Below are 27,692 nucleotides of genomic sequence, written 5' to 3' on the forward strand. Positions count from 1 at the left end.
CATTCTTGCATAAAGTAGAGTTTAGGGATATCATGTGATACTTTAGAACAGCCTTCTCCAACCGGACATCCTACAATTTCCAAAACTGGTCATGTTAGTTTGGAATTTTGATAATTATAGCCTAATATATATGGAAGGCATGAGATTAAAACAAGCCAATTGAGAATTATTCTTAGCCTATTGAAAATGCTATTATACTCATAAATGCTATTGCAGTCATATTCCTGGAGGTATCTAGTTCTGCGAGCACAGAATATTGTACTAATTAGTCCTTGAGATGCACTAGTATGGCTCCTCCTATAATCTAGATACTCTTATGAATCATTGACAATAAAGGACTTGTCTCTTTCCATTTTTCCACTTTTCACTGAGATGTCTATATTGACTAGGGTCTGTTCAGTTTACAGCCTGTGGCCCAGCAATAAAAAAGAGTTAATCTTAGAGTAAGCTTCCCCGGGTTTCCCTCTAAGATCTGAGCTACTTCCCTCAAGCTTTTGATTTTTTTTGCCCTGGATAGACCTTTCCCGTTCCTCCAATTTTACTTCTATGAATCCTTTATTTTACATTATAAATCAACGTTGATCTACTAGCCTCTGTTCTGTTATTTCTGATTCCTTGTTGACCTGGGTGATGATTGTTCTGATCTTTCTGAGAATAACTGAATAAAAATATTTTCCTTGTCTTCCAAGCAATATATTTGAATTGAGCCACAGATACTCTAAGATGCCTGAATATTTAACATTAACATTTGGATACCGGATTTCTGTGTTAAGTCCTTGAATTATTAAAGGAAATTGAATGAAATAAGAAGGGGTGAGCTATCCAAATGAATTATTAGCTCGTAAGTGAAATATGTCCTCAACTAAACTGTGCTTTGGAAGATTTGCTATTATTTTTTTGCAAGAAGACCATTATTTACACTGTAGATGATGTTAATTTCCCTGGGGTACCAAGAATGGTCAGTCTAGCCCAGTGTTTTACAATCTCAGCAAGATGAGCTGAGGAATTTTGGGACTGAGATTCACACATCTTAAATTTGCTGATCAACTTCAGCAAAAAAATAATGATACATAATGATCTGCTTAAAGACATTGCTGAAATCCATATTTATATTTTCAGATTATGCAAAACATGTTATACATTCTTTGTTTCTTCTACTAGCCAACCCCAATCCCAGGGTTTTATCCTGTACGAGATTTTCTTGAAGAAGCTCAGTTGAACCCCGTGAAAGCAACCTATAATTTTAAAAGTGAAGGGAGAAAGAGAGCATCCATCTATGAGCAACTACCTGATTTGACCTTGCCAAATACTTTCATGTACTATCCGCCTTCATTTGTGGAACTGGCAGAGAAAAGACCTGCTACTTATTCCTTTAAGAGTACTTCAAGGCAAAGCAACTATCCAGTCAGCGGAGATAAGGTAAAATGAAGTTAGGAATGGGCTCTATTGCAATAATTGCCATTTTAAAAGAAAAGGTAAATAGCTAAAATATGGTTTTGGTTCACTCAGGACCTACCATTAATATTCTGATCCTGTTTTATATCCCAATGGCAAGTTCTTCGGAGTGAGTTTAATGGCCAACAAATAAGGAGCAGGGAATGGAAAACCAGAGAGAGTTAGAACTGGAATGGAGAATCTCAAAAGAGGTTATCACCATCACCTTAGAATAAATAAGTAACCATAATAGTTCAATCTAAAAATCTGGCTGACAATTCGATAAATAATAATAATAATGTCCACTGAGGCATTAACTTGACATGGTTGTGGGGCTTGTGTGTGGTAAGGAGAATGAGAGCTATGCCAGAAGTTCAACCATAGTCTTTTCATCAGAAAACCAGACAAAGATTGTCTTTTCCATAAAAAAAATATATGGTGAGACATAATTTATAGAAACCCATAGCAGCTCAGTCATTGTCCAAGGAATGAGAAGGAATCAGAAAAAACAAAACAAAAGCTAGTGGATCGATGCCTGTTTATAATACAAACTAAGGTACTCACAAAAGTAGAATTGGAAGAACTACAAAGGCTATCCAGGGCAAAGAAATCAAAGCCTTGCCAGAAGTAGCTAAATGGTAGAAATAAACCAGGCAAAGTTGACAGTAAAATGGGTCAACATAGCTATTGAATTGTTTTCACTCCCAAACCAGGTATCCTCTCATCTTCCAAAGTCCTCTAAGTAAAAGGCAAGAGGAATTGGAACAAAGAACAATTGAGTGTCTTGAATAGCATACACACAACTGAATAAGGTTGTCCATATTGAAGTTCATTATAAAGAAGCAACTAGCGCAAATTTTAAATGATGCCAATACTGTAAAATTAAACATGAGCAACTACTCACTACAAGAACCAAACCAATTAATATATAATAATACAGCTGCAGTTATAACTGACAATTTGGGCTGTAAAATCAACAAACAAGAAAAAAACAACATTCAAATAGCACCACCAAAATGGAAGGTCAGGCTGGAAAATAAGATCAGTATGCTAAGATCAGATGCATTCAAGTTAGTACAGATGAAAGAAATGTAAAGAACCAGAAGACGCAAAAGAAAAAACTCTGATCAAGAAATATCACCTAGAAACAAGGAAAAGTAAGGAAACACAGGAGATCAGCAGATATGAAGCTCAAGTAGAATCTCCAATTTCAGTTGAATCCAGTGGTGGGTTTCAATTTTTTTTACTCCGGTTCTATGGGTGTGGCTTGGTGGGCGTGGCAGGGGAAGGATACTGTAAAATCTCCATTCCTTCCCCACTCCAGGGGAAGGTTACTGCAAAATCCTCATTTCCTCTCAATCAGCTGGGACTTGGGAGGCAGAGAATAGGTGGGGATGGGACCAGTCAGAATTTTTACTACCAGTTCTCCAAACTACTCAAAATTTCTTCTACCAGTTCTCCAGAACTGGTCAGAACCTGCTGAAACCCACCTCTGGTTGAATCAGAAATATTTCTACCAATTCATCAATGGAGAGTTTGCAGCGAACCAATCAGCACTTGACAAAGAAGAAACAGTACAGTTCTGGGCACAGATATGGGACAACCCAAAGAAATACAACAAGAATGCATCTTGGATAAAGGAGGTAGAGGAGGAGGAGGAGGAGGAGGAGGAGGAGGAGGAGGAGGAGAAGAAGAAGAAAAAGAAAAAGAAGAAGAAGAAGAAGAAGAAGAAGAACTGAAATGAAAGAAATGTAAAGAACCAGAAGACGCAAAAGAAAAACTCTGATCAAGAAATATCACCTAGAAATAAGGAAAAGTAAGGAAACACAGGAGATCAGCAGATATGAAGCTCAAGAATCTCCAATTTCAGTTGAATCCAGTGGTGGGTTTCAATTTTTTTTACTCCGGTTCTATGGGTGTGGCTTGGTGGGTGTGGCTTGGTGGGCGTGGCAGGGGAAGGATACTGTAAAATCTCCATTCCTTCCCCACTCCAGGGGAAGGTTACTGCAAAATCCTCATTTCCTCCCAATCAGCTGGGACTTGGGAGGCAGAGAATAGATGGGGATGGGACCAGTCAGAATTTTTACTACCAGTTCTCCAAACTACTCAAAATTTCTTCTACCAGTTCTCCAGAACTGGTCAGAACCTGCTGAAACCCACCTCTGGTTGAATCAGAAATATTTCTACCAATTCATCAATGGAGAGTTTGCAGCGAACCAATCAGCACTTGACAAAGAAGAAACAGGACAGTTCTGGGCACAGATATGGGACAACCCAAAGAAATACAACAAGAATGCATCTTGGATAAAGGAGGTAGAGGAGGAGGAGGAGGAGGAGGAGAAGAAGAAGAAGAAGAAGAAGAAGAAGAAGAAGAAGAAGAAGAAGAAGAAGAAGAAGAAGAAGAAGAAGAAGAAGAAGAAGAAGAAGAAAAAGAAGAAGAAGAAGGAACTGAAATGAAAGAAATTGTAATAATAATGGTGAAGACAAGAGCAAAGAAGGTCAAGAATTGCTCAGCAGTGCATAAAGATGAACTACATATTTTTTGGTTGAAACATCTTGATGGGTCTTACACCCATTTGTTGCCAAGCAGTTTAACAATAAGCTCCAAGAAGGTGAAATTGAAGATTGGTTAACATCTGATAATGAAAGATGCAACAAAGGGGGCAGCATCAAACAACTACAGTCCAATTAACTGCTTACCAGCAACTTTCAAATTACTGATTGGTGTGGTAACTGGTGTAGTCCAACAGCATCTAACTCAGGGATGTCAAACTTGCATCATCATGATGTCATCACATGACATATCATGAGTTCTTCCCCTTCGCTAAACTGGGCGTGGGCGTGGCCATGATGCATCTAGCCCGGGGGCCGTGAGTTTGGCAGCCCTAGTCTAGCTGAAAATAAGCTGGTATTACCTGAGCAGAAAGAAACCACCCAAACAGCAGAAGAGCAAAATATCAGCTCCTAATTGATAAAATGATTTTGGAAAATTGCAAGAGAATATATCTTGGATTGATTACAAGAAGGCATTTGACTCCCTGCCATGTGACTGGATAATCAAGTATCTTGAAATAAGAAATAGAAAGAGGAATCTTCCAAGGAAACTCACTCTCATCACTACTGGTTATCATTGCACTGATTTCTCTGTCAATGATACTGAATAAGTCAGGTTACAAACATCAAAAATATCTGCCAGGCTATGCTACCTCGTTTACATGGATGATCTGAAGCTGTATGGAAAAACACCATCTGAAATAGAATTGCTGCTCATCATCAAATATACTGCCAAATTATTAAAATGGAATTCAGATTAGACAACTGTGCCACCATCACCATCAACAGGGGTATTTTCTGAATACTGAAGAAATCAAGATGCCCTGTGGAAATAATATCAAGCGTTTGGATGAAGACAATCACTACAAATACCTGGACATCTTTCAAGCTGACAATAACAAGCACACTGAAGTCAAAAAGAAGATTAGACGTGAATACATTGTGAGAGGGAAGAAGATCTTAAAATCTAAACTCAGTGGAGGAAATACCATCAAGGCAATTGATTCCTGGGCAGTTCCAGTCATTAAATACATAGCTGGAATAGTGGATTGGACTCAAGCAGAACTGAAAGCCCTGGACACGAAGAATGGAAATATAATGACTACGAATCATGTCCTTCATCCATGCAGTGATATTGACAAACTCTATTTATGAAGAAAAAGAATGTTAATGTGGAATGTTGCAAGTACATCAGACAGTTGAAGAAACAAAAGCGTATTGGAAGAACATTTGAAGGGCAGTGAAGAAAATAGCATGCCATAAAGGCTTACTGAATACTGGACAGACAAAACTGGCCTACCAGAAGGACCAAATGAAAAATAGAAAAAAAGTGCGTGGCAAGACAAAGTATAACATGAGCAAGACATGAAAACTAGCAGGCAAAGCAGTTAACAGCAAGACTTGACAATGACTCAGAGCAGGAAAGTTAAGAAAGAGACAAAAAGTCTAATTCTGGTTGCGAAGACCAGGTCTTAAGACCAAATGCATACAAAGTCAGATTTGAGAGGACAGCAACAGACAGCAAATGCATCCCTGCAAAGAAGCTGAAGAAATGATGGATCGCTTAGTTAGCTGCTGCAAGAAGATCCTACAGGCTGACTACAAATAATGACTTGCGAAAGTAACAACTATGGTGCATTGGAATATCTGCAAGGAATACAATTTGCTTCAAGCAGGAACTGGTGGGATCACAAAATAGGCAACATAATAAAAAATGAAGAAGCTAAATTGCTCTGGGACTTTAGAATTCAAATAGACAAGGACCTGCCACCCAACATTCCAGAGTTAATGATTGTTGCTAAAAAAACCAAAAAAGTGTGAATAGTGGACATGGCAGTATCTGACGGCAGCAGAATAGAAGAAAAAGAAGAAAATAACAAAGTACAAATACCTGCAAATAGAAGTAGAATGACTGGGGCAAAAGAGAGCAAAGATAGCATGAATAGTAATTAAGTGCCTTTGGATGTAATTAATCCACAACATCAGGATCACCACTTGAATACCATCAACACTGACAGAATCAATTGTAGGCAGCTTTATTTGGAACAACGTACCTATATTCTGTCCTAATATCTTTAACACCATCAAACAACAATATGTGCCTATCCCACTAAACCTGACTGTTTAGTGACCCTGGGTGGTTCAAAACAATTAAACAAAGGAATTATAGTAAAATCAGTGAAACATAAAAGATAAAAAGAGACAAGGGTAGAGGAAGTGGTCTCTTTCTCTCTCTCACCAGAGGTCTGGTTGAAGAACCAGATCCCCATGGCTCTTCTAAACAATGACAGAATGAGGATCGTCTGGATCTGGAGTGATAGGGGAGCCTAGTCTCAGAGGGTAAGCACTACTACTGAGAAAGTGTGCTTCAGGGGTCTTGATCAGGGGTGGGCTGCTGGGGGTTCACAGGGGTTGGGGAGAACTTCTAGCTAAGATTCTGTGCAGTTTGGAGAACCCCCAAATCCCACTCCTGGCTGGCCCCACCCACCCCTCCCCTCCCAGGAGTCCCCACGTGGCCCATTTTGGATGCAGGTAAGTGCAGGGTGCACGTGCTGACTTGGGGATGGTGAAAAATGGGCCTACCGAAAGTTTGGTTTCTAGCCTCCAGAGGGCTTCTGGAGCCTGGGGAGGCCATTTCCACTCTCCCGGAGGCTCAAAAAAAAAAAGCCTCCAGAGCCCGGGGAGGGCAAAAACACCCCCCTGCCATGGTGCAAGAGGCTGACTAGACCACACCCACCATGGCCACGTTCACCCAGCAACCGGACAGAGAACCCCTTGTTAAAATTTTTGAAACCCACCCCTGGTCTTGATAGATTATTTTGTTTAATTGAAGGAGCCCAGAGCATCCTAACTCTGTAGGAATGAATTGGCAGATGCTATGGGAGACAGATCCTAGGCTGTTTATGGCCTTGTAGGTAAAGATCATCACCTTGAATCACAGCTGGAAGCAAACTATCAACCAGTGCAATTTATCAAATACATAATAAGATTGCACATAGCAAGTTTGCTCATTTCTAGTCAACATTTGAAGAATCAAAGTAATGAAGAATCTTGTGGCATCTTAAAGTTTCAAGGTGTCAAAAACAGAAATGTAAACTGTTCAGATGGTAGAATGAATTGTAGCATCTCTGATTGCAAATGGTGAATACAACTTCACTCTACTCAGCAAGGTAGTAACTAAAAGAAAGTAAATCTTTCCTAAAGATGTATAAGTAAAACCTATTTGCAAATAGAAAATTAAGACTTTAGAGGAAACAAAAATCTGGCCTTAGGCTGGTGTCTTAGTTTTCTATTTGCAAAGAGTGTTTAAAGATAAAGAGAAAAGTGACTTCACATCTGCAATCAAGTACAGCAGTCCATTAGTTTATTTCAGCCATGTCAAGACAAGGTAGGACAAGGCAGACTTCTCTTGGAAAAATTGATCAATAAATTAGACTACAAAACAAAGCCTACATTCTTATATTTGTATTTTTAATTCTCCACAGAATATAAGCACGGATCCTGGACAGTATGATCTTTTCCCTCGTCCAGTTCCGACTTTTCCTACTAAGTAAGTATACTTTCTGATCTACTTTTCTTTTTAAACAGATTATTTTGGCATGTAAAGTCTTAATATTTCTTGAATTTGGCTGCATTTCCAAGCATAGAATAGCCCTTGCCTGAAGCCAGACCACTGTGGTCAGAGGCCAAAATAGATTCTTGCTGATTTCCATGAAAAATTAGCCTTTTTTGAGATCTTTTCTTACTGGAGAAATGCCTTCCATTTTCTCTGAGATTGATGCAAAAAGTCAGCAGGAGATAAAGAGCCTAAAAGAAGTGACAAGATGAAAAAGAAGTAGTCAAAGCAACTGTTCCTTTTGCCAGGCTGGTTACTTACAGATTTTTGAGACTGTAATTCTCATAAGTCCATCCAGAGGGGCTAGTGGTTGACTTATGGAAAGTGTCAGCCAAACATCTCACACACAATTGGTTGTTTATCCTTGTCTTACTCTGTTCACCTTGCTGTGATGAGTTGGACAAATAAATTGCATCGCTATAGAAACAGCTGGGAAAAATACAGATTTTTCAAAGGCATGTTTGAAATAAAATTGGATTATAGGTTCACTACAAGGAGGAGAGGTTGGGCCTTCTGTTGTACCTTGGATTTCCAAATATTTTGGCATATTATTAAGGTGAGGCTCTTTTGTGGTTGAAAGATCAAGGAATGAAATTTAATGTGTGTGTTTTTAAAAATAATGACTGGCACGTATGTCAATTGCATATAATTTTATGAAATCATACTGCATCTGTGTAGCTTGTAAGAATCAGTTAAACTTAATTTCTGGGACTGTAGGCTTGAACCTTCCTTTGAGTCTCAGTATTATTCTAGGTAGGACTTAGTCATTCGTTCCGTCCACTTGACTTCAGTTGGATGATGAGAAAAGAGTTACAAGTCAATAGCCTTGAAATATACTGGAGGCAGTGGTGGGATTCAACCAGTTTGCACTACTTCTGGAGAACTGGTTGTTAACTTTCTGAGCTGTTTGGCAAACTGGTTGTTGGAAGAAAACATTAAGGCAGAGAACTGGTTGTTAAATTACTTGAATCCTACCACAGACTGGAGGGATTAAATGATAATGTTAAAGTAACTTTCGTTTTACTGATTTAAACACTTTTGAGTGGTTCCTAGCAGTAAGTCCTTCAAGTTAAAACCAACGAATAAAAGCTAGTCATTAAAACAAGTAGAATACTATTAAAACAACTAGAAATAAAAAAAATAAGTACAAATTAAAATCAATTCAGTTTAGAAACCATTTAGGCAGTGGTGAAATTCAATTTTTTTTACTACTGGTTCTGTAGGCGTGGCTTGCTGGGCATGGCTTGCTGGGCATGGCAGGGGAAGGATACTGCAAAATCTCCATTCTCACCCCACTCCAGGGGAAGAATACTGCAAAATCCCCAGTCTCACCCCACTCTGGGACCAGCCAGAGGTGGTATTTGCTTGTTCTCCAATCTACTCAAAATTTCTGCTACCGGTTGTCCAGAACCTGTCAGAACCTGCTGGATTTCACCCCTCATTCAGGCTTCCTGAACAAAACATTTCACAGCAGACACTTGCCTAGAAACACAGACACAATTTATATCTTATGTAATTGTCCCCCCCACCCCAAGTTTAGCAGAAGATGATGTTTCAAATGTGGATTTTCTTAAGTTGGTACAATATTCAAACCTTTACAACGTAGCAACTCTCAGCTTTAGTGTTTTGGAAGTTGACTATTAAGAGGGCAAAGCAGAACTTCCAGAAAAGGATTTTGAAGAAGACTGAATTGGGAGAGAAGTTGGTACAGGCCATTCAAGGATTTTTTTACATATCCTAGATTGTACTCAGGGGCATAGGAGCCTATGTTCTGTACATTGAAAAAAAAGAAACCTTGCATTCATTGAGATGTAGATAAAATTAAAATTCCCCATTGTTTCAAAACAACTGAAATGCTAAAAGAATTTTATTTTCTCTCCTTATTCTATGCAGGAGTTATATGTTTCGATCTGCAGTTCAAAGACATCCCATTTTTCCTCTGGTAAGTTCTATTGATTAATGACTATAGAATGTTTTATTTTATTTATTTATTTATTTGTCACAACAGTATATATAAGCATAAGCATGAAAAAGTATACTATATAAAGCATATATATAATAAGTATGTAATAACTATATGAAATTGGATACAATGAAAGGGAACATTAGGACAGGAACGGTAGGCACATTGGGGCTCTTATGCACGCCCCTTACAGACCCCTTAGGAATGGGGTGAGGTCAATAGTAGATAGTTTTTGGTTAAAGCTTTGTGGATTTGTTGGAGTTTCATGCAAAGAAGAGAAAAATCCACTCTTAAATGTTTCTTTTCTTCAAAATAAACCATTAATACTTTCCCTTCCCAACTCTTTAACTTTAACATTTAACAATTTTTTAGGGAATAGTTAGATTTTTCACGACTAGCCCCACAGCTGTACACTTTGCAACCGCGCTAGTCGTGCCATCTCAAGTTTTTGGTTTTTTTAAAAAATAAATTTTTATTAAAACGTATTTCAACCTTTACACCACATTTCCACTCTTTACAGGGTTCCAGTATCAGTATCACTCATATTTACATAGTTTCCAATTTTATGGATTACTCTTCTATATTTTATATAATTATTTAATTATATAAATTTAATTATATATTTAATTAATTTATATATTTTTATATATAAATGATTATATTTATTTATTTATGTACATACATAATGCCTTTTACCTTTAAATTGTAGCCATCTTTTCAAATATATACAATATTTTCCCATTTTAATATAACTCTTAAGTAATCTTTATGTATGGACTTTACATCTATTTTCTAGCCAATTGTACCATGTATTTCAAATAATATTCCGGGTTTTTTTCTATCTTTTAGTTCCCTGGTTAACTTATCCATCTCTGCACAATCAAGCACCTTTTTTATTATCTTTGCATCAGAAGGAGTGTTATCTTGTTTCCAATTTTGAGCAAAAGTAATTCTAGCTGCAGTTATTATATGTATAATATATTGGAATTTTTTAACATAAGTTTTCTCTTATTATGCCCAATAGAAATAATTCTGGTTTCAACTCAGTTTTTTGTTCTGTAATTTCTTCTAACCATTTCTTTATTTTGACCCAATATTTCCTAGCTTTTGGGCAAGTCCACCATATATGGAAGAATGTTCCTTGTTTGTAGTTACATCTCCAAGATTCTGCCGATCTATTTGGAAACATTTTCGCCAATCTGCCATCTCAAGTTTTGTTATCCCCCACCCAGTCCGATGGATTCCAGTTTAATTACAATGCCCATTGAGGGATGGTGCTATAAAAACATAAATAGAGGCCAGAGATCCGTTTTTTCCCTTAAAAAATTCATTTTTTTGAGACACATGTCAGGAAAATGCACATTTCTTGTTAGAACTCGCTTCCCCCCACAAAAATAGTACATCAGAGAACTGACTTGCATGACAATTGCATATGCTTCAGACAGATATATCCTCTTTCTCTTCTTGCCCCATTCTCTTCTCTTCCTCTTTCTTTTCTTTTTAGCAGTCTAAGACCAAATCAGGTATTTTTGTCTTCCAGAAATTCTTTCCCATTCAGGGCTCTCCTGTGGAAAACTGTCTGCCAAAAGTGACAGGAATTTATTCTATACCTTTTATGCAAAGAAAGTGGAAAAGCAGCATACCAATAGAAAGAAGAATGAAAATTTACTAAGATGGTTATAGAATGAATGAATGAATGAATATCATACGGTGGCCATGTTAGCATGACATGGCTAACCCAGTTGCCCCTCTGACATATTTCTACCTGCCAGCAACATGACATCCAGGTAGTCAGTTTCAATCATTTTTTTCCAGCTGCAGGGGGATGGGTGGACCAAAAAAGCCAAGAAGCTGGTCTATAACCATGCAGTTGATGCCCTACCCTTTTTAACATAGGTCAAAAAATCAAGAAAATCACTTGGAAAATAAATGATGGAATATGATAATTGCTCTTAAAAATTTCCAGTGTTGGAGCATTCAGAACTTCTGCAGGCAAGTTGTTCCATTGATTAATTGTTCTAACTGTCAGGAAATTTCTCCTTAGTTCTAAGTTGCATCTCTCCTTGATTAGTTTCTACCCATTGCTTCTTGTTCTACCCTCAAGTGCTTTGGAGAAGAGTTTGACTCCCTCTTCTTTGTGGCAGCCCCTGAGATATTGGAACACAGCTATCATGTCTCCCCCAGTCCTTCTTTTCATTAAACTAGACATACTGAGTTCCTGCAACTCTTCTTCATATGTTTTAGCCTCCAGTCCCCTAATCATCTTTGTTGCTCTTTGCACTCTTTCTAGAGTCTCAACATCTTTTTTATATCGTGGCGACCAAAACTGAATCCAGAATTGTTGACAACTATTAGATGGCAGGAAACTTGTATTTTTTTCTGCCTTCTAATGATCACCTGAATTTTTATAGTTCATATATGCTAAACTGATTTATAGTTTATAGTATATTTATACTTCAGGGTTGACCTGTGGGGACCTTAGTGGTCTCTGAGCTTGGTTGTTTTCTTGCAGATGTTTCATTATCAAATTAAACTAGGCAATCTTCATCAGTGCTAAATATATGCTAAAGTTATATTGAAACCATTAAAACCATAAGCATTCTAACATTGTACAATCACTAGTAGTTTACTAGTCAGATTGGTAATACTATGTTTATGCAAATCCTGGCAAATCCAAAAGTTTTATTTTGTAAGACCCTATTATGCATATAAGAAGTTATAAATCCAGGGTATTCACCTTCCCTGGTAAGTCACTAGTCTTACTGCACTTCCAGTTGGAGCTCTTGACATCTGTGTAACACAATCCTAGTCCTTATGTTGGACAGCCAGTGTTTCCATGGACCAAAAGCACATATTGCCAACTGAGTAATATAGGTTCTTGAGTAAAAGAATCCATGTAGGAAACACCAGACTTCATGAATTGAACATTTTCATTATAAGGTATCTAGGATCATGTCTTTCATACTTGACAGATGTGTTGATTGCAGTTGTCCAAATATGGTTCGGAGGAACAAGCAGGCTGATGTTTTTGATGTATCTGTTCCTCAGTTAATAATACCTAGATTCAGGAGCAAAGCAATGAGGAAGTAGTGAGAACTGGTCATCAATATTAAGTAAATGTATTAGATGGAGAGCTTATGAGTCACCCAACCATAATCTTGATAAATGACTCAATCCTGAAGGAACAGATAGAAGCATAGGCCATATGAAACTCTTCAAAAGACCAATCAGTCATATTCTTGAAAAGCTGTCACTTTTCAGAGTGTCAGAATTACACAGAAGACCTTGAACTATATAGCTGTTGTAGATAAATGAGCCTCCCAAGCCCTCTTCCCTGTATTTATGATAGGAAGAAAAATTTGCTTAATGGCATTTTACATTTTGTAATCAGATCAAAGTTCACTTCAGTTTCCAAATTGTGTTAAATGAATTTAGAAAGATGCTGGTTTTGTTTTGGGTTTTGTTCACACTTTTTTCTTTTTGGTATCATATTCTAATGTTTTAAAACATCTGAAAGTACGCATGTGCTTAGAATTTTTTAAAAAAAATATAGCAATGGAAGTATACAGAAAATGATTACAAAATGGAGATGAAAAGCAAGTATTGCTTTTCATATTAGAAAAATGGAGGTGAAAAGCAAATATTCATATGTAACAGCATTCCAGAGGCCAAGGAGCAGTTTATTCTTGAGTAATCCCAGAATGCCCATCATCTTTGAAATGCAGCATAGCTAGCAAGATCCCTGAAAATCTCAGAGAAATAGAAAAATGGATTGCCTGGATCCTGAATTGTCAATAGCCATTTGGCAACTGGAGCAATTATGTCAGCTCTGATGAGATATATGCATGGCTAAGAACTCCACTTAACATTCTGCATCATCTGCCGCTTCCAACTTAGTAAGAGGAAACACACACAAGAATAGTTTCACAAAAAGAGCCGTGATGATGCAATGAATAGAAAGCAGTAAAGCAGTACTGCAGACTTATTCTGCTGACTTGTCAGAAGTTTCCTTCTGACCGACTCAAGGTTGACTCAACCTTCTATCCTTCCGAGGTCAGTAGAATGAGGATCCAGATTATTGTGGGCAATATGCTGACTCTAAACTGCTTAGTGAGAACTATAAAGCATTATGAAGTGGTATATAAGTCTAAGTGATATTGCTATTGCGAAAAGGAATATCACAGTAACCTGAGCATAGTGGTTAAGCTGTCCTACCCAGGAAAGGGGCAACTGTACCCCAGCAGAGTTTGATAATACAAATTCTGTGACAACAATTTAGAGACACTAATTATCAACTGCAAACCTTACTATTCGCCTCATGAATTTTCCTCATTTCTTCTAATTGCTGTTTATGTCCCACCACAAGCCTGTGTAAACAAGGCATTAGGAACTCTAGCTGACCAAATCATGGAGGCTGAAGCCAAACACCTGGATTCACTGGCCATTGTTTTGGGAGATCTAAACAAGGCAAACTTAAGGAAAGAACTACCAAAATACTTTCAGCATGTCAATTGTCCTACCAGAGGCAAGAATACTCTAGACCACTGCTACACAACACTAAAAAATGCCTATCGGTCTTTACCACGTGCAGCTGTAGGACACTCTGATCATTGCATGATTCACCTTGTACCTGCTTACAGGCAAAGACTTAAAGCCATAAAACCAATAATTAAATCAGTGAAAACCTGGACGGAGGAATCAGAATTAAAGCTACAGGCATGTTTTGACTGCACTGATTGGAATATTTTTAAAGATACCTCTGCAGACCTGGATGAACTCACAGATACTGTAACATCATATGTCAGCTTCTGTGAAGACCTATGTGTACCTACAAGGAACTTGCAAATACACAGTAACAACAAACCTTGGTTTACACCTAAACTTAAGCAGCTACGACATTCCAAAGAGGAAGCCTACAGAAAAGGTGATAAAATGCTGTACAATCAGGCCAGAAATGCACTAACAAGGGAGATAAGAGCAGCAAAAAGAAGCTACTCTGAAAAGCTAAAGAATCAGTTTTCAGCAAATGAACCAGCAAACATGTGGAAAACTCTTAAAATATCACCGGCTATGGCAAACCTCCTTCCCAGGCTGAAGGTAATCAACAGCTGGCAGATGACCTGAATGAGTGTTACTGCAGGTTTGAAAGGAAACTACAGCCACCTATCTCCACAATCCCCATCTCAGACACACCAACAACAGCCAAGCCTCCTACAACTGACCCCATTTCATTGGGTTCACAACCCTAGTGATCACAGAAAAGGAAGTGCAGGACCTATTTCACAGACAAAAGCCAGGAAAAGCTCCAGGCCCAGACAAGATAACTCCTTCTTGCTTAAAAGTCTGTGCTGACCAATTGGCCCCCATCTTCACCCATATTTTCAATAAATCACTAGAGATGTGCTATGTTCCTTCTTGCTTCAAACGCCTACCATCATCCCAGTGCCAAGAAGCCCACCATCAAGGAACTGAATGACTACAGACCAGTTGCTCTAACATCTGTAGTCATGAAAACCTTTGAAAGGCTAGTGCTTTCCTACCTGAAAACCATCACGAATCCGCTCTTAGACCCCTTGCAATTTGCATACCGAGCAAATAGATCAACAGATGATGCTGTTAATATGGCTCTGCACTACATCCTACAACATCTTGAGTCTCCAAAGACCTATGCAAGGGTCCTTTTTGTAGACTTTAGTTCAGCATTCAATACCATCATTCCAGACATTCTTCTAACTAAGCTAAACCAGCTACAGGTACCGGAACAGACTTGTAAGTGGATCACAAGCTTCCTAACAAACAGGAAGCAGCAGGTGAAGCTAAGCAAGATCACATCAAATACCTGTACAATTAGCACAGGGCCCCCAAGGCTGTGTGCTCTCCCCCGTTCTCTTCTCTCTGTATACCAATGACTGCATCTCCAATGATCCATTTGTTAAGCTACTGAAGTTCGCAGATGACACAACAGTGATTGGTCTCATTCGAGACAATGACGAATCCGCATATAGACGAGAGGTCGAACGACTAGCCTTGTGGTGCAACCAAAACAATCTGGAACTGAACACACTCAAAACCGTAGAAATGGTGGTAGACTTTAGGAAAACCCTTCCATACTTCCACCTCTCACAATACTTGACAACACAGTATCAACAGTAGAAACCTTCAAATTTCTGGGTTCTATCATATCGCAAGATCTCAAATGGACAGCTAACATCAAAACATCATTAAAAAGGACAACAAAGAATGTTCTTTCTGCGCCAACTCAGTAAGCTCAAACTGCCCAAGGAGCTGCTGATCCAATTCTACAGAGGAATTATTGAGTCTGTCATTGGCACCTCTATAACTGTCTGGTTCGGTTCTGCAACCCAACAAGAAAAATACAGACTTCAGAGGATAATTAGAACTGCAGAAAAAATAATTGCTACCAACCTGCCTTCCATTGAGGACCTGTATACTGCACGAATCAAGAAGAGGGCCGTGAAAATATTTGCAGATCCCTCGCATCCTGGACATAAACTGTTTCAACTCCTACCCTCAAAACGCCGCTATAGAGCACTGCACACCAGAACAACTAGACACAAGAACACAGTTTTCCTCGAGGCCATCACTCTGCTAAACAAATAATTCCCTCAACACTGTCAGACTATTTACTGAATCTGCACTACTATTAATCGTTTCATAGTTCCCATCACCAATCTCTTTCCACTTATGACTGTATGACTATAACTTATTGCTGGCAATCCTTATGATTTATATTGATATATTGATCATCAATTGTGTTGTAAATGTACCTTGATGAACGTATCTTTTCTTTTATGTACACTGAGAGCATATGCACCAAGACAAATTCCTTGTGTGTCCAATCACACTTGGCCAATAAAAAAAAAATTCTATTCTAATATGGACCTTGTTGGTGTATGAATTAGAAAAAAGATATAAAAAAACAACAGAAAAATCAGCATTGGCAATGATGTTATAGAGAAGGCAATAATCAGGAACAGCAGTTATAATGGCAATAGAAGGAATTTAATTCATTATAATAAAGTAGCAAGATACCGGTAATTGAAATTCCAAAAACATTGAAATAAGCAGAAAAAACTTAGATTGATCTGTAATGTGAAGACTTGGGCAATTGTTTTCTGTTACAAGAGTAGGGACGATAAGAAATAGGTTCTTCATTCATGGAAAAGAAAAGCTCTTGCTTGACCTAGATCATAATTTATTTGTGGAGTTTTGCTGCTTTCAAGTAGGATGATGACTGTGGTTCTCTGACTTAAAAATTAGAATGAGAACGGTATTATACATAGGTGTTGCCAACAGTTCTGAATCAAGGTGTGTCTTGAGGTTTATAATTCCCGGTGTTGTGTTCGGCTGGAGAACACATGACCAGTAACCAGCAGTTGATTGGTTAACCGCCGATGCTATAGCCGGTGGGAGAATTAAGGAGCTGCTATTGGCTGAGCTGTTTACAGCTCCAATATATAAGGGCTGTCAGTTTAGAGCTTGCTCGCTTGCTCACCTCAGTTAATTGTTTGTAGTTAATAAAAGAACTGTTAATGGTTCTCCTGCATTGCCTCACTTCTTGCTGTTGTTTTGCGAATACAACACCCGCGGTAGGTTTCACCACATGTTGGGATCGATGGGCATTGAATCAGCAGGTGAAGCTAAGCAAGATCACATCAAATACCTGTACAATTAGCACAGGGCCCCCCCAAGGCTGTGTGCTCTCCCCACTTCTCTTCTCTCTGTATACCAATGACTGCATCTCCAATGATCCATCTGTTAAGCTACTGAAGTTCGCAGATGACACAACAGTGATTGGTCTCATTCGAGACAATGACGAATCCGCATATAGACGAGAGGTCGAACGACTAGCCTTGTGGTGCAACCAAAACAATCTGGAACTGAACACACTCAAAACCGTAGAAATGGTGGTAGACTTTAGGAAAAACCCTTCCATACTTCCACCTCTCACAATACTTGACAACACAGTATCAACAGTAGAAACCTTCAAATTTCTGGGTTCTATCATATCGCAAGATCTCAAATGGACAGCTAACATCTAAAACATCATTAAAAAGGACAACAAAGAATGTTCTTTCTGCGCCAACTCAGTAAGCTCAAACTGCCCAAGGAGCTGCTGATCCAATTCTACAGAGGAATTATTGAGTCTGTCATTTGCACCTCTATAACTGTCTGGTTCGGTTCTGCAACCCAACAAGAAAAACACAGACTTCAGAGGATAATTAGAACTGCAGAAAAAATAATTGCTACCAACCTGCCTTCCATTGAGGACCTGTATACTGCACGAATCAAGAAGAGCGCCGTGAAAATATTTGCAGATCCCTCGCATCCTGGACATAAACTGTTTCAACTCCTACCCTCAAAACGACGCTATAGAGCACTGCACACCAGAACAACTAGACACAAGAACAGTTTTTCCTCAAGGCCATCACTCTGCTAAACAAATAATTCCCTCAACACTGTCAGACTATTTACTGAATCTGCACTACTATTAATCGTTTCATAGTTCCCATCACCAATCTCTTTCCACTTATGACTGTATGACTATAACTTATTGCTGGCAATCCTTATGATTTATATTGATATATTGATCATCAATTGTGTTGTAAATGTTGTACCTTGATGAACGATCTTTCTTTTATGTACACTGAGAGCATATGCACCAAGACAAATTCCTTGTGTGTCCAATCACACTTGGCCAATAAAAAAAAAATTCTATTCTAATATGGACCTTGTTGGTGTATGAATTAGAAAAAAGATATAAAAAAACAACAGAAAAATCAGCATTGGCAATGATGTTATAGAGAAGGCAATAATCAGGAACAGCAGTTATAATGGCAATAGAAGGAATTTAATTCATTATAATAAAGTAGCAAGATACCGGTAATTGAAATTCCAAAAACATTGAAATAAGCAGAAAAACTTAGATTGATCTGTAATGTGAAGACTTGGGCAATTGTTTTCTGTTACAAGAGTAGGGACGATAAGAAATAGGTTCTTCATTCATGGAAAAGAAAAGCTCTTGCTTGACCTAGATCATAATTTATTTGTGGAGTTTTGCTGCTTTCAAGTAGGATGATGACTGTGGTTCTCTGACTTAAAAATTAGAATGAGAACGGTATTATACATAGGTGTTGCCAACAGTTCTGAATCAAGGTGTGTCTTGAGGTTTATAATTCCCGGTGTTGTGTTCGGCTGGAGAACACATGACCAGTAACCAGCAGTTGATTGGTTAACCGCCGATGCTATAGCCGGTGGGAGAATTAAGGAGCTGCTATTGGCTGAGCTGTTTACAGCTCCAATATATAAGGGCTGTCAGTTTAGAGCTTGCTCGCTTGCTCACCTCAGTTAATTGTTTGTAGTTAATAAAAGAACTGTTAATGGTTCTCCTGCATTGCCTCACTTCTTGCTGTTGTTTTGCGAATACAACACCCGCGGTAGGTTTCACCACATGTTGGGATCGATGGGCATTGAATCAAAAGTACCTGCCCTTTTCTAGTTGGTTTTTTCTGCTCCAAAATGCTTTGGAACATCTGTAAAGCAACACAACTGGCAGTTGTGATGGGTTCCTATATGCCTGGGGATGGCCATGATTGAATAACAGGAGCCTGGACTAGATTGTCCATTGATTTAAACGCATTGTGACTTTTTAATGATTTAATGGCCAAGCTGTCAAATCAATGAGGGTGTATTTAGGGAAGAAGTTTATAAAAACATGTACTGTAAGTATTGGGTCATGGGGCCTTGCAAGAATATTATCTCCGTTGTTCTGAGGTAGTTTTCTAATTACATTTGTCTGTCTTTTCCCTCTATTACAAAGCAATGTTGTACTTCCCCACTTCATATTTGTCTGTAAAAATGTGTTATCAAGTAAAAGCGTTGTACCACAAAGGATGGTGGGGGAATGAATGTGTCAGTGCCGTCGTTCCTAACACATGTTCATGCACAGAAAATGACAGTTTATGACAGTTATTCCCACATGCCTTTTACAGCTGAGCAGAAAAAGGGGCATATTTTGCTTAAATTAGCCATCAAAAATCTGCACTATGGAAAGGAAGATAATCAGCTAAGCTATTGAGAAGGAATCCATGCAAGCTGTTGGGAAGCAATAAATGATCTTCTCTGAGTGGAAATGTCAGATGACACTGTTTTCTTCCTTTATATTATTAATTTTGTCCTCAGCTGGTCCATGATTAATAGTATTAGGCCGTAAAGTGACCCTTCAAATATTTGCTCACCATTAGCCTTGGTTTAAAAAAGCATGACAGCAGCTGTGATCAAACCCTATCAGTTTTATCATGTATGACACATGCTAAAAAGGAATGTGCGGTCCATGGTTGTAAGTACTACCTTAAAGCTATGGTACATTTCTCTCTTATCATTAATGAGAAGGTAAATTATATATGATTGATTTATTCATTAAGTGCATTAAATTGATGGATCCATAGGTTTAATTTTATTACCTATAGTTGCAATTTTAATTAACTTTAGTTGCTATTACACTAAACAAATCAATTTTAACTTTTGTTCTTCCCCTGCGTCTTCTTTGTTTTTGGGCCTAGGCATCTGCCAGCACACCATGTAAAACTTACCAGTATTTGCCACATAAACAGCTTGTGCAGCCCTGGTATAGCAAAATGGGAAACCACCTAGCTAAACTTAAGATCTACATTTTGGCAGCCCACCAAATTAGAATCTTTTACCAGTTGAGCCATTGGGCTGTGAAGGATCTCAGAGAGATACAGACCACAAAATATAATCATTGTAGTGTAATTTAAACTGATACCTTTCATTTTTCCCCTCAAAGTTTGCAAAATTTTGCTTTTAGTTATACTAAACCTGGAATTGGTAAATAAACAAGATACAACCTCACTTTCTGATTCTGTTGATGGGAATTACACATGAACCTTACTTTCCTCCATCCCACTCAGCACTGAATAACTGCACAGAGACTATCACATATTTATTTATGAACCATGGTAGAGTAGTGGTTAGAATGCACTATTGCAGGCTAACTCACTCATCACTGCCAGGAGTTCGATTTTGACTGGCTCAAGGTTGACTCAGCCTTCCATCCTCACGAGGTCTGTAAAATGAGGACTGAGATTTTGGGGCAATATGCTGACTTTGTAAACCACTTAGAGAGGGCTGTAAAGCACTATGAAGTGGTATATAAGTCTTAAGTGCTTTTGCTATTAAAATTTATTATAGCTTCCCAACTCCAGTGGACTTAAGCCTCTTCCCACCCTTCTCTGACGTATCTATTCGATTTGATAGGAAGAACTTCTCCAAGCATGTAAATATATATGCAGGGAGTTAGATGAAAGAGAAAATGCTGTTGCTTAATCTGGATACTTCCTTGGGGTCTGTCTACATATTTAAACATGCATGGATACTTTTTCATGAAGACCCAATGGATTCTCCTTGAGGTGAGGCAATATGTCTATACCAGGGGTCTCCAACCTTGGTCCCTTTAAGACTTGTGAACTTCAACTCCCAGAGTCCCTCAGCCAGTAAAGCTGGTCTATACAACATTGAGTGAAACTATATACTTCTTAGGGCCTTGTAAACCTTTGTTTGTTGAAAACTGAGTAAAACGTGTATAATTTGTTTCCTCCATTGTGTCATAACATCTTTTATGCTTTCAATTCAAAATATTGTAGCTGGATTTATTTGATTGTTTGGAATCCCAAACTTGTTTCTGTCTTGCAGTGAAGCCGATAGAAACTCAGTTACTGCTTGTGTGTATAATCACCTTTGTTTTGTATCCTATAAATAGGTTTAGTAAAGCTTTGTGTGGTTTCAGAACATAATATGCTTTCACCCTGAGGCAACAGCAAGAGAAAAGGTGTAAAAACATATTCTTTGAAAAGCAGGTCCTTTCTCAAACCATTCTCTGAGTTCTGCATCTATATCAACTTTACCACCTATGCAGCTGAGTTCTAAGGTTGAAATGGCCCTATTTTGAAGGTGCATGTAGGGAGAATTATAATCACCATAGTATTTATGTAATTAGAAGGATGCTGTCAGCAAGCTTTAAAACATATTGAATTTTTCATTGGCTTTATAGGCTAGGCCTCTTCCCTGGGAGATGTGATTCACCCTTTTCCTTTCAAGAAAGTTATGCTTGCTTGCATGGCATTTTTTTTAAAATGCAACATATGACTGTTTTTGTTGTCGTTTGGATTAGGATTTAAATGCCTGTAGTTTTTCAAATAGATGGCTAATTCTGAGGTATCAGCCAGGTCATAAGCCTTGGAAAAACAAGAGGACAAATTTAACTTCAAGAGCCTAGTTCTTCTATTTTCCAGATCAGGTTAGCATTTTTTAAGGATTATAATGGAAGAATATATATATATATATATATATGTGTGTGTGTGTGTGTGTGTGTGTGTGTGTGTGTGTGTGTGTAGGTCTTTGGTTATTCGGGTTTTCTCCCGCGTAAAATTGGAAGTGTCTTGGCGACGTTTCGACGAAGTCTCATTCGTCATCTTCAGGCTTCAGCTTCGTGCTTCTGGGAGCAATGTGTGATTGCAGCTGTTTCTTCCTTTTTAACTGCTAGTGGGGATTTGAACTGATTGGGTGGGAGCTTGGCTGTGCTCTGATTGGATGGGGTTTTTTTTGTGCTCTGATTGGATGGAGGTGTGTCCTGTTTGGGTGGGGGCTTGGTTGTGCTTAAATTAGTCTGAGTTGCAGGGGGATCTGAGCTGGTGAGCTGCACTGCTGCTGTTTGGCTTCGTGTTCGTGGTCGTGCTACATCTTCGTAGTGGGTGTCAGTCTGCTGCATGTATGGATTGGAGGGGTTTGAAATGGCTAATGTTGCAGCTGCGGTCTGGCTTCTGGTCCTTGGTCATGCTTCCTGATCAGTGTGGGTTTGGGTGTGCTTTCTGGGTGGATGTGTGGTGGTGACATCCTGTGTGGACCTCGTGAGTGTGGGTCTGGTGTCATTCCTTGTGTTAAGCCTCAGAAAACAAATATATATATATATTCTTTTTTACATATATATATTCTATAATTTTACAGTAGCTGATCAGAATTTATTCTGAAAGAGCAGCAGCAAACTAGGTATAATGTGAATTGTCTGAGGATTTTAAATAGATGTTAACCTTTCATTTGAAAATCCTTGAGGATCTCATTAATGACCTGGTGCCAGGTGGCCTCTTGTGACAGAAGAGCCGTTCCGTGTAAACAACTTCTCTTTAAATGAGTTATTGATACAGCTGCTATCCAATATTTTGCAACAAATGAACTGGAACTGATGTCTTAGTGTTTGCCTGTCTTGGAACAGCTGCAACCTGGATGTTCTTTGCAGGTGAAAGCTATTGATGCCCAGAGAGTGATTTTTGCATGTGTTGGTCACTGTGTCGGAAATAAGTGGCCATTGTTTTGGGATAGGCATGGACAGGATGGAGATTCTGCATTAACGAGCTTTGCACTGCAGTGAACTTCTGTTTGTAATTTCTGTCTCAGGTATAGCAGGAAGTTGGTTTAGAAAGCAAAGCAAACCAACATTTAACCACTGTTTTTTAATTTAACTTAATTTTATTTTATTTTTAGAGATAAAATTTATTCAAGTTCAGTGAGGTTCTACTAGGTCAATATTTTCCATTCTTTTCTCCTGAAACATATTCCAAGGTGGATTATGGAGGGAAAAAAATGGCAATTAAAAAAAAGTAGCTGAAAAATGGAGGAATGCTGGGACCACTATATGTGAACTGGGAAAATCCAAAGAATCATAGAATAGAATAGAATAGAATAGAATAGAATAGAATAGAATAGAATAGAATAGAATAGAATAGAATAGAATTTTTATTGGCCGAGTGTGATTAGACACACAAGGAATTTGTTTTGGTGCATATGCTCTCAGTGTACATAAAAGAAAAAAAATACCTACATCAAGGTATCAAGGTATCAAGAATCATTAGATTTATTACTTTAAGCATATAAAATCAACAATAAGGAGAACCTCCGTGGACCCCTCTTGAGTTCTTTGAGTCAAAGTACTATTTTAACAGTCTTCCTCCTCCCTTGGCTTTAGATGCTTTGGATCTTTTTTAGGTATGTCTGGTAGGTGAAGATATTTTGTGCAGTGAGGGGAAAGCTGTGGCAGTATGAAGTATGCTGAGGAATTTCAGCTCTTTCTGCCAACGCATATTCCTTCTAATTTTAGATTTTAGGTATGCTAAAATCATTGTGTGGTAGAGTTTTATCTCAAAATCATCTGGGGCCCACCATTTTGTAAAAGCTGATTATCAAAAACTATATATTTCTACAACCAATAGAACAAAAATAAAAGTACATTGTATATGTATTCATTATGCTGACATATAGATGGTCCTCACTTAAAATTACTTGTTCAGCAACTGTTCAGACTTGTGATGGTATTGAATTGAATGGTGCATACAACTGATCCTTCAGTAATTCCAGCCCTCACAGTGTTCCAAGGTCATGCTGTTGCCATTTGTGACTTCTTTTTTTTTGGCCAGCTTCCTATAAACAAAATCAATGGGAAACCTGGCAGGAGGTTGCAAATTGTAATCACATGATGTCCTTGCTTGATGACCTGCAGTGATTCACTTAATGACTGAAGGTGCTAGAATTGATGTTGCTAAGTGATGCAGTCACATGACATTGTACTTTTTGACTGTTCTCACTAAGTGATGGACATTATGACTCCCATCGTTGTCTTTGACCGAGGACAACCTGTATTATATTTTGATAGGCCTATTTGTATTTTATTATAATATTATAGTCCTGAAAATTTCTATTTTGTCTTTGTCTTTTTATTTTAGCTACGTGATTATTTTTAACCTAAAATGGAACACATGCTTATCAAAGGCTCTTAAATTATCTGTTGTTACAATCCGTGACAATTCCTTATGATTCACTTCCCATTGGTTGCTTTTTAAGAAATGCCACTGTGTTATGCCTGTTTGAAAATTTCAGAAATATTTGCATCGAAAATCCTCCTAAACTTTTATCCTGGATAAACAGAATAAAACTGAGTTGCCCCAAAGGAAAAAAGGTATGAACACACCTGCATAGAAAATGCGATTATTTCAAATATGTACAAAAGCAGGAGTGTTATGCTCAAAGGAACATGACAGATGCTAACATAGGAACACGGAAATAACATCAGACAAAATATTAGCCTATCTCCAAACTCTAAATAGATTTATTTTCTTGTCTTATAACAATAAACAAATTACTGCTTTACTAGTTGGTGTCACTTTTGTCTCCAGATAGTTGAGAATAGATTGATCAGTGCAAATGCCTTTGATACCAAATGAGTCAGCAAAAGATCGGTGTCAATTGTTTGTACATTTATATTTATTTTATTTTATTTTATTTTATTTTATTTTATTTTATTTTATTTTATTTTATTTTATTTTATTTTATTCTATTTTATTATTTTATTTTATTTTATTTTATTTTATTTTATTTTATTTTATTTTATTTTATTTTATTTTATTTTATTTTATTTTATTTTATTTTATTTTATTTTATTTTATTTTATTTTATTTTATTTTATTTTATTTTATTTTATTTTATTTTATTTTATTTTATTTTATTTTATTTTATTTTATTTTATTTTATTTTATTTTATTTTATTTTATTTTATTTTATTTTATTTTATTTTATTTTATTTTATTTTATTTTATTTTATTTTATTTTATTTTATTTTATTTTATTTTATTTTATTTTATTTTATTTTATTTTATTTTATTTTATTTTATTTTATTTTATTTTATTTTATTTTATTTTATTTTATTTTATTTTATTTTATTTTATTTTATTTTATTTTATTTTATTTTATTTTATTTTATTTTATTTTATTTTATTTTATTTTATTTTATTTTATTTTATTTTATTTTATTTTATTTTATTTTATTTTATTTTATTTTATTTTATTTTATTTTATTTTATTTTATTTTATTTTATTTTATTTTATTTTATTTTATTTTATTTTATTTTATTTTATTTTATTTTATTTTATTTTATTTTATTTTATTTTATTTTATTTTATTTTATTTTATTTTATTTTATTTTATTTTATTTTATTTTATTTTATTTTATTTTATTTTATTTTATTTTATTTTATTTTATTTTATTTTATTTTATTTTATTTTATTTTATTTTATTTTATTTTATTTTATTTTATTTTATTTTATTTTATTTTATTTTATTTTATTTTATTTTATTTTATTTTATTTTATTTTATTTTATTTTATTTTATTTTATTTTATTTTATTTTATTTTATTTTATTTTATTTTATTTTATTTTATTTTATTTTATTTTATTTTATTTTATTTTATTTTATTTTATTTTATTTTATTTTATTTTATTTTATTTTATTTTATTTTATTTTATTTTATTTTATTTTATTTTATTTTATTTTATTTTATTTTATTTTATTTTATTTTATTTTATTTTATTTTATTTTATTTTATTTTATTTTATTTTATTTTATTTTATTTTATTTTATTTTATTTTATTTTATTTTATTTTATTTTATTTTATTTTATTTTATTTTATTTTATTTTATTTTATTTTATTTTATTTTATTTTATTTTATTTTATTTTATTTTATTTTATTTTATTTTATTTTATTTTATTTTATTTTATTTTATTTTATTTTATTTTATTTTATTTTATTTTATTTTATTTTATTTTATTTTATTTTATTTTATTTTATTTTATTTTATTTTATTTTATTTTATTTTATTTTATTTTATTTTATTTTATTTTATTTTATTTTATTTTATTTTATTTTATTTTATTTTATTTTATTTTATTTTATTTATGTATATGGAACTTGTAAAAAAAGAACCATTTTATCACATTGTAGAAACAAGGTCCAGGCCCAGGGGAGTATGAAATAAAGTATGACCCACCAGTTCCAATACGATCGTCCTTCGTATCAAAAGTACCACGAATATTGCCAGCCCACACTGTGGTGGACACAAGGGCATCTGTGGGGTAGAGGGGAAACGACAAGATGTGAATGATGATGCAAAAGCCATGACTTATGTAGTTGGAGGTCCTGATGTAAATATATAATTGTGTCATTTTCATGATTACATAATTGTACTCGTTATCATTTTGGCATCACTGTGGTTTGCTGCAGAGACTGTTGTGCAGAGGTCCACATGGAATGAGAGAAGACACCAATAGATATAACTCATTTCTTTCTTGTCCTACCATCTTCAAGAGTACAGACTCTGGAGCTTCTCCCATAGTCAGGGATCAACATGCATTACTCTAAGACGGTGTTATCAAACCTCGCCAACTCTAAGAAGTGTGGTTTTAACCCCCAGAATTCCCCAGCCAGCTCAGGGCTGAAGTCCATACATCATAGACTTGCCAAAGTTGAAAAAGTCCACAAAATGAAGTGCTGGGCATTGTCACTTTTGTCTCCAGATAGTTGAGAATAGATTGATCAGTGCAAATGCCTTTGATACCAAATGAGTCAGCAAAAGATCGGTGTCAATTGTTTGTACATTTAAAATATGGTTATTTGTTTTTGCAAGCCAAAAGCTGATTTCCTGTAATTACTCCAGGGGCTTGCAAACCTGTCAAAATCAGTCAGTGTTACTTAGCTCCTAGCTTTTCCTAATCTTCTTAGAACAAAACAGCTCTTTTCCTCTGGGTTCCCTATGCCCAGGGAGGCAGCGGGGATGAATTAACTGGACCGTTCCATTTCTCATCCCTTTCTACGTTCTCATAGGTAGGGTCTCAGTGTGGTGGACACAAGGGCATCTGTGGGGTAGAGGGGGAAACGACAAGATGTGAATGATGATGCAAAAGCCATGACTTATGTAGTTGGAGGTCCTGATGTAAATATATAATTGTGTCATTTTCATGATTACATAATTGTACTCGTTATCATTTTGGCATCACTGTGGTTTGCTGCAGAGACTGTTGTGCAGAGGTCCACATGGAATGAGAGAAGACACCAATAGATATAACTCATTTCTTTCTTGTCCTACCATCTTCAAGAGTACAGACTCTGGAGCTTCTCCCATAGTCAGGGATCAACATGCATTACTCTAAGACGGTGTTATCAAACCTCGCCAACTCTAAGAAGTGTGGTTTTAACCCCC

The 27,692-nt window shown here is 36.3% G+C and overlaps 1 protein-coding gene across 1 annotated transcript in view; it reads left to right on the plus strand.

Annotated features, from left to right (window-relative positions):
* STPG4 (sperm-tail PG-rich repeat containing 4) overlaps nucleotides 1-26,572 on the plus strand; it is a 35,536-nt gene extending 8,964 nt beyond the window's left edge. Inside the window, exons 3-6 of the mRNA XM_058169241.1 lie at nucleotides 1,162-1,419; nucleotides 7,473-7,537; nucleotides 9,497-9,545; nucleotides 26,438-26,572. Of these exons, the coding sequence (XP_058025224.1) occupies nucleotides 1,162-1,419; nucleotides 7,473-7,537; nucleotides 9,497-9,545; nucleotides 26,438-26,572 (507 nt within the window). The remainder of the gene's footprint in view (nucleotides 1-1,161; nucleotides 1,420-7,472; nucleotides 7,538-9,496; nucleotides 9,546-26,437) is intronic.
* Nucleotides 26,573-27,692: the final 1,120 nt, after the last annotated feature.

Source organism: Ahaetulla prasina, chromosome 1, assembly GCF_028640845.1.
Source record: "Ahaetulla prasina isolate Xishuangbanna chromosome 1, ASM2864084v1, whole genome shotgun sequence".
NCBI lineage: Eukaryota > Metazoa > Chordata > Lepidosauria > Squamata > Colubridae > Ahaetulla > Ahaetulla prasina.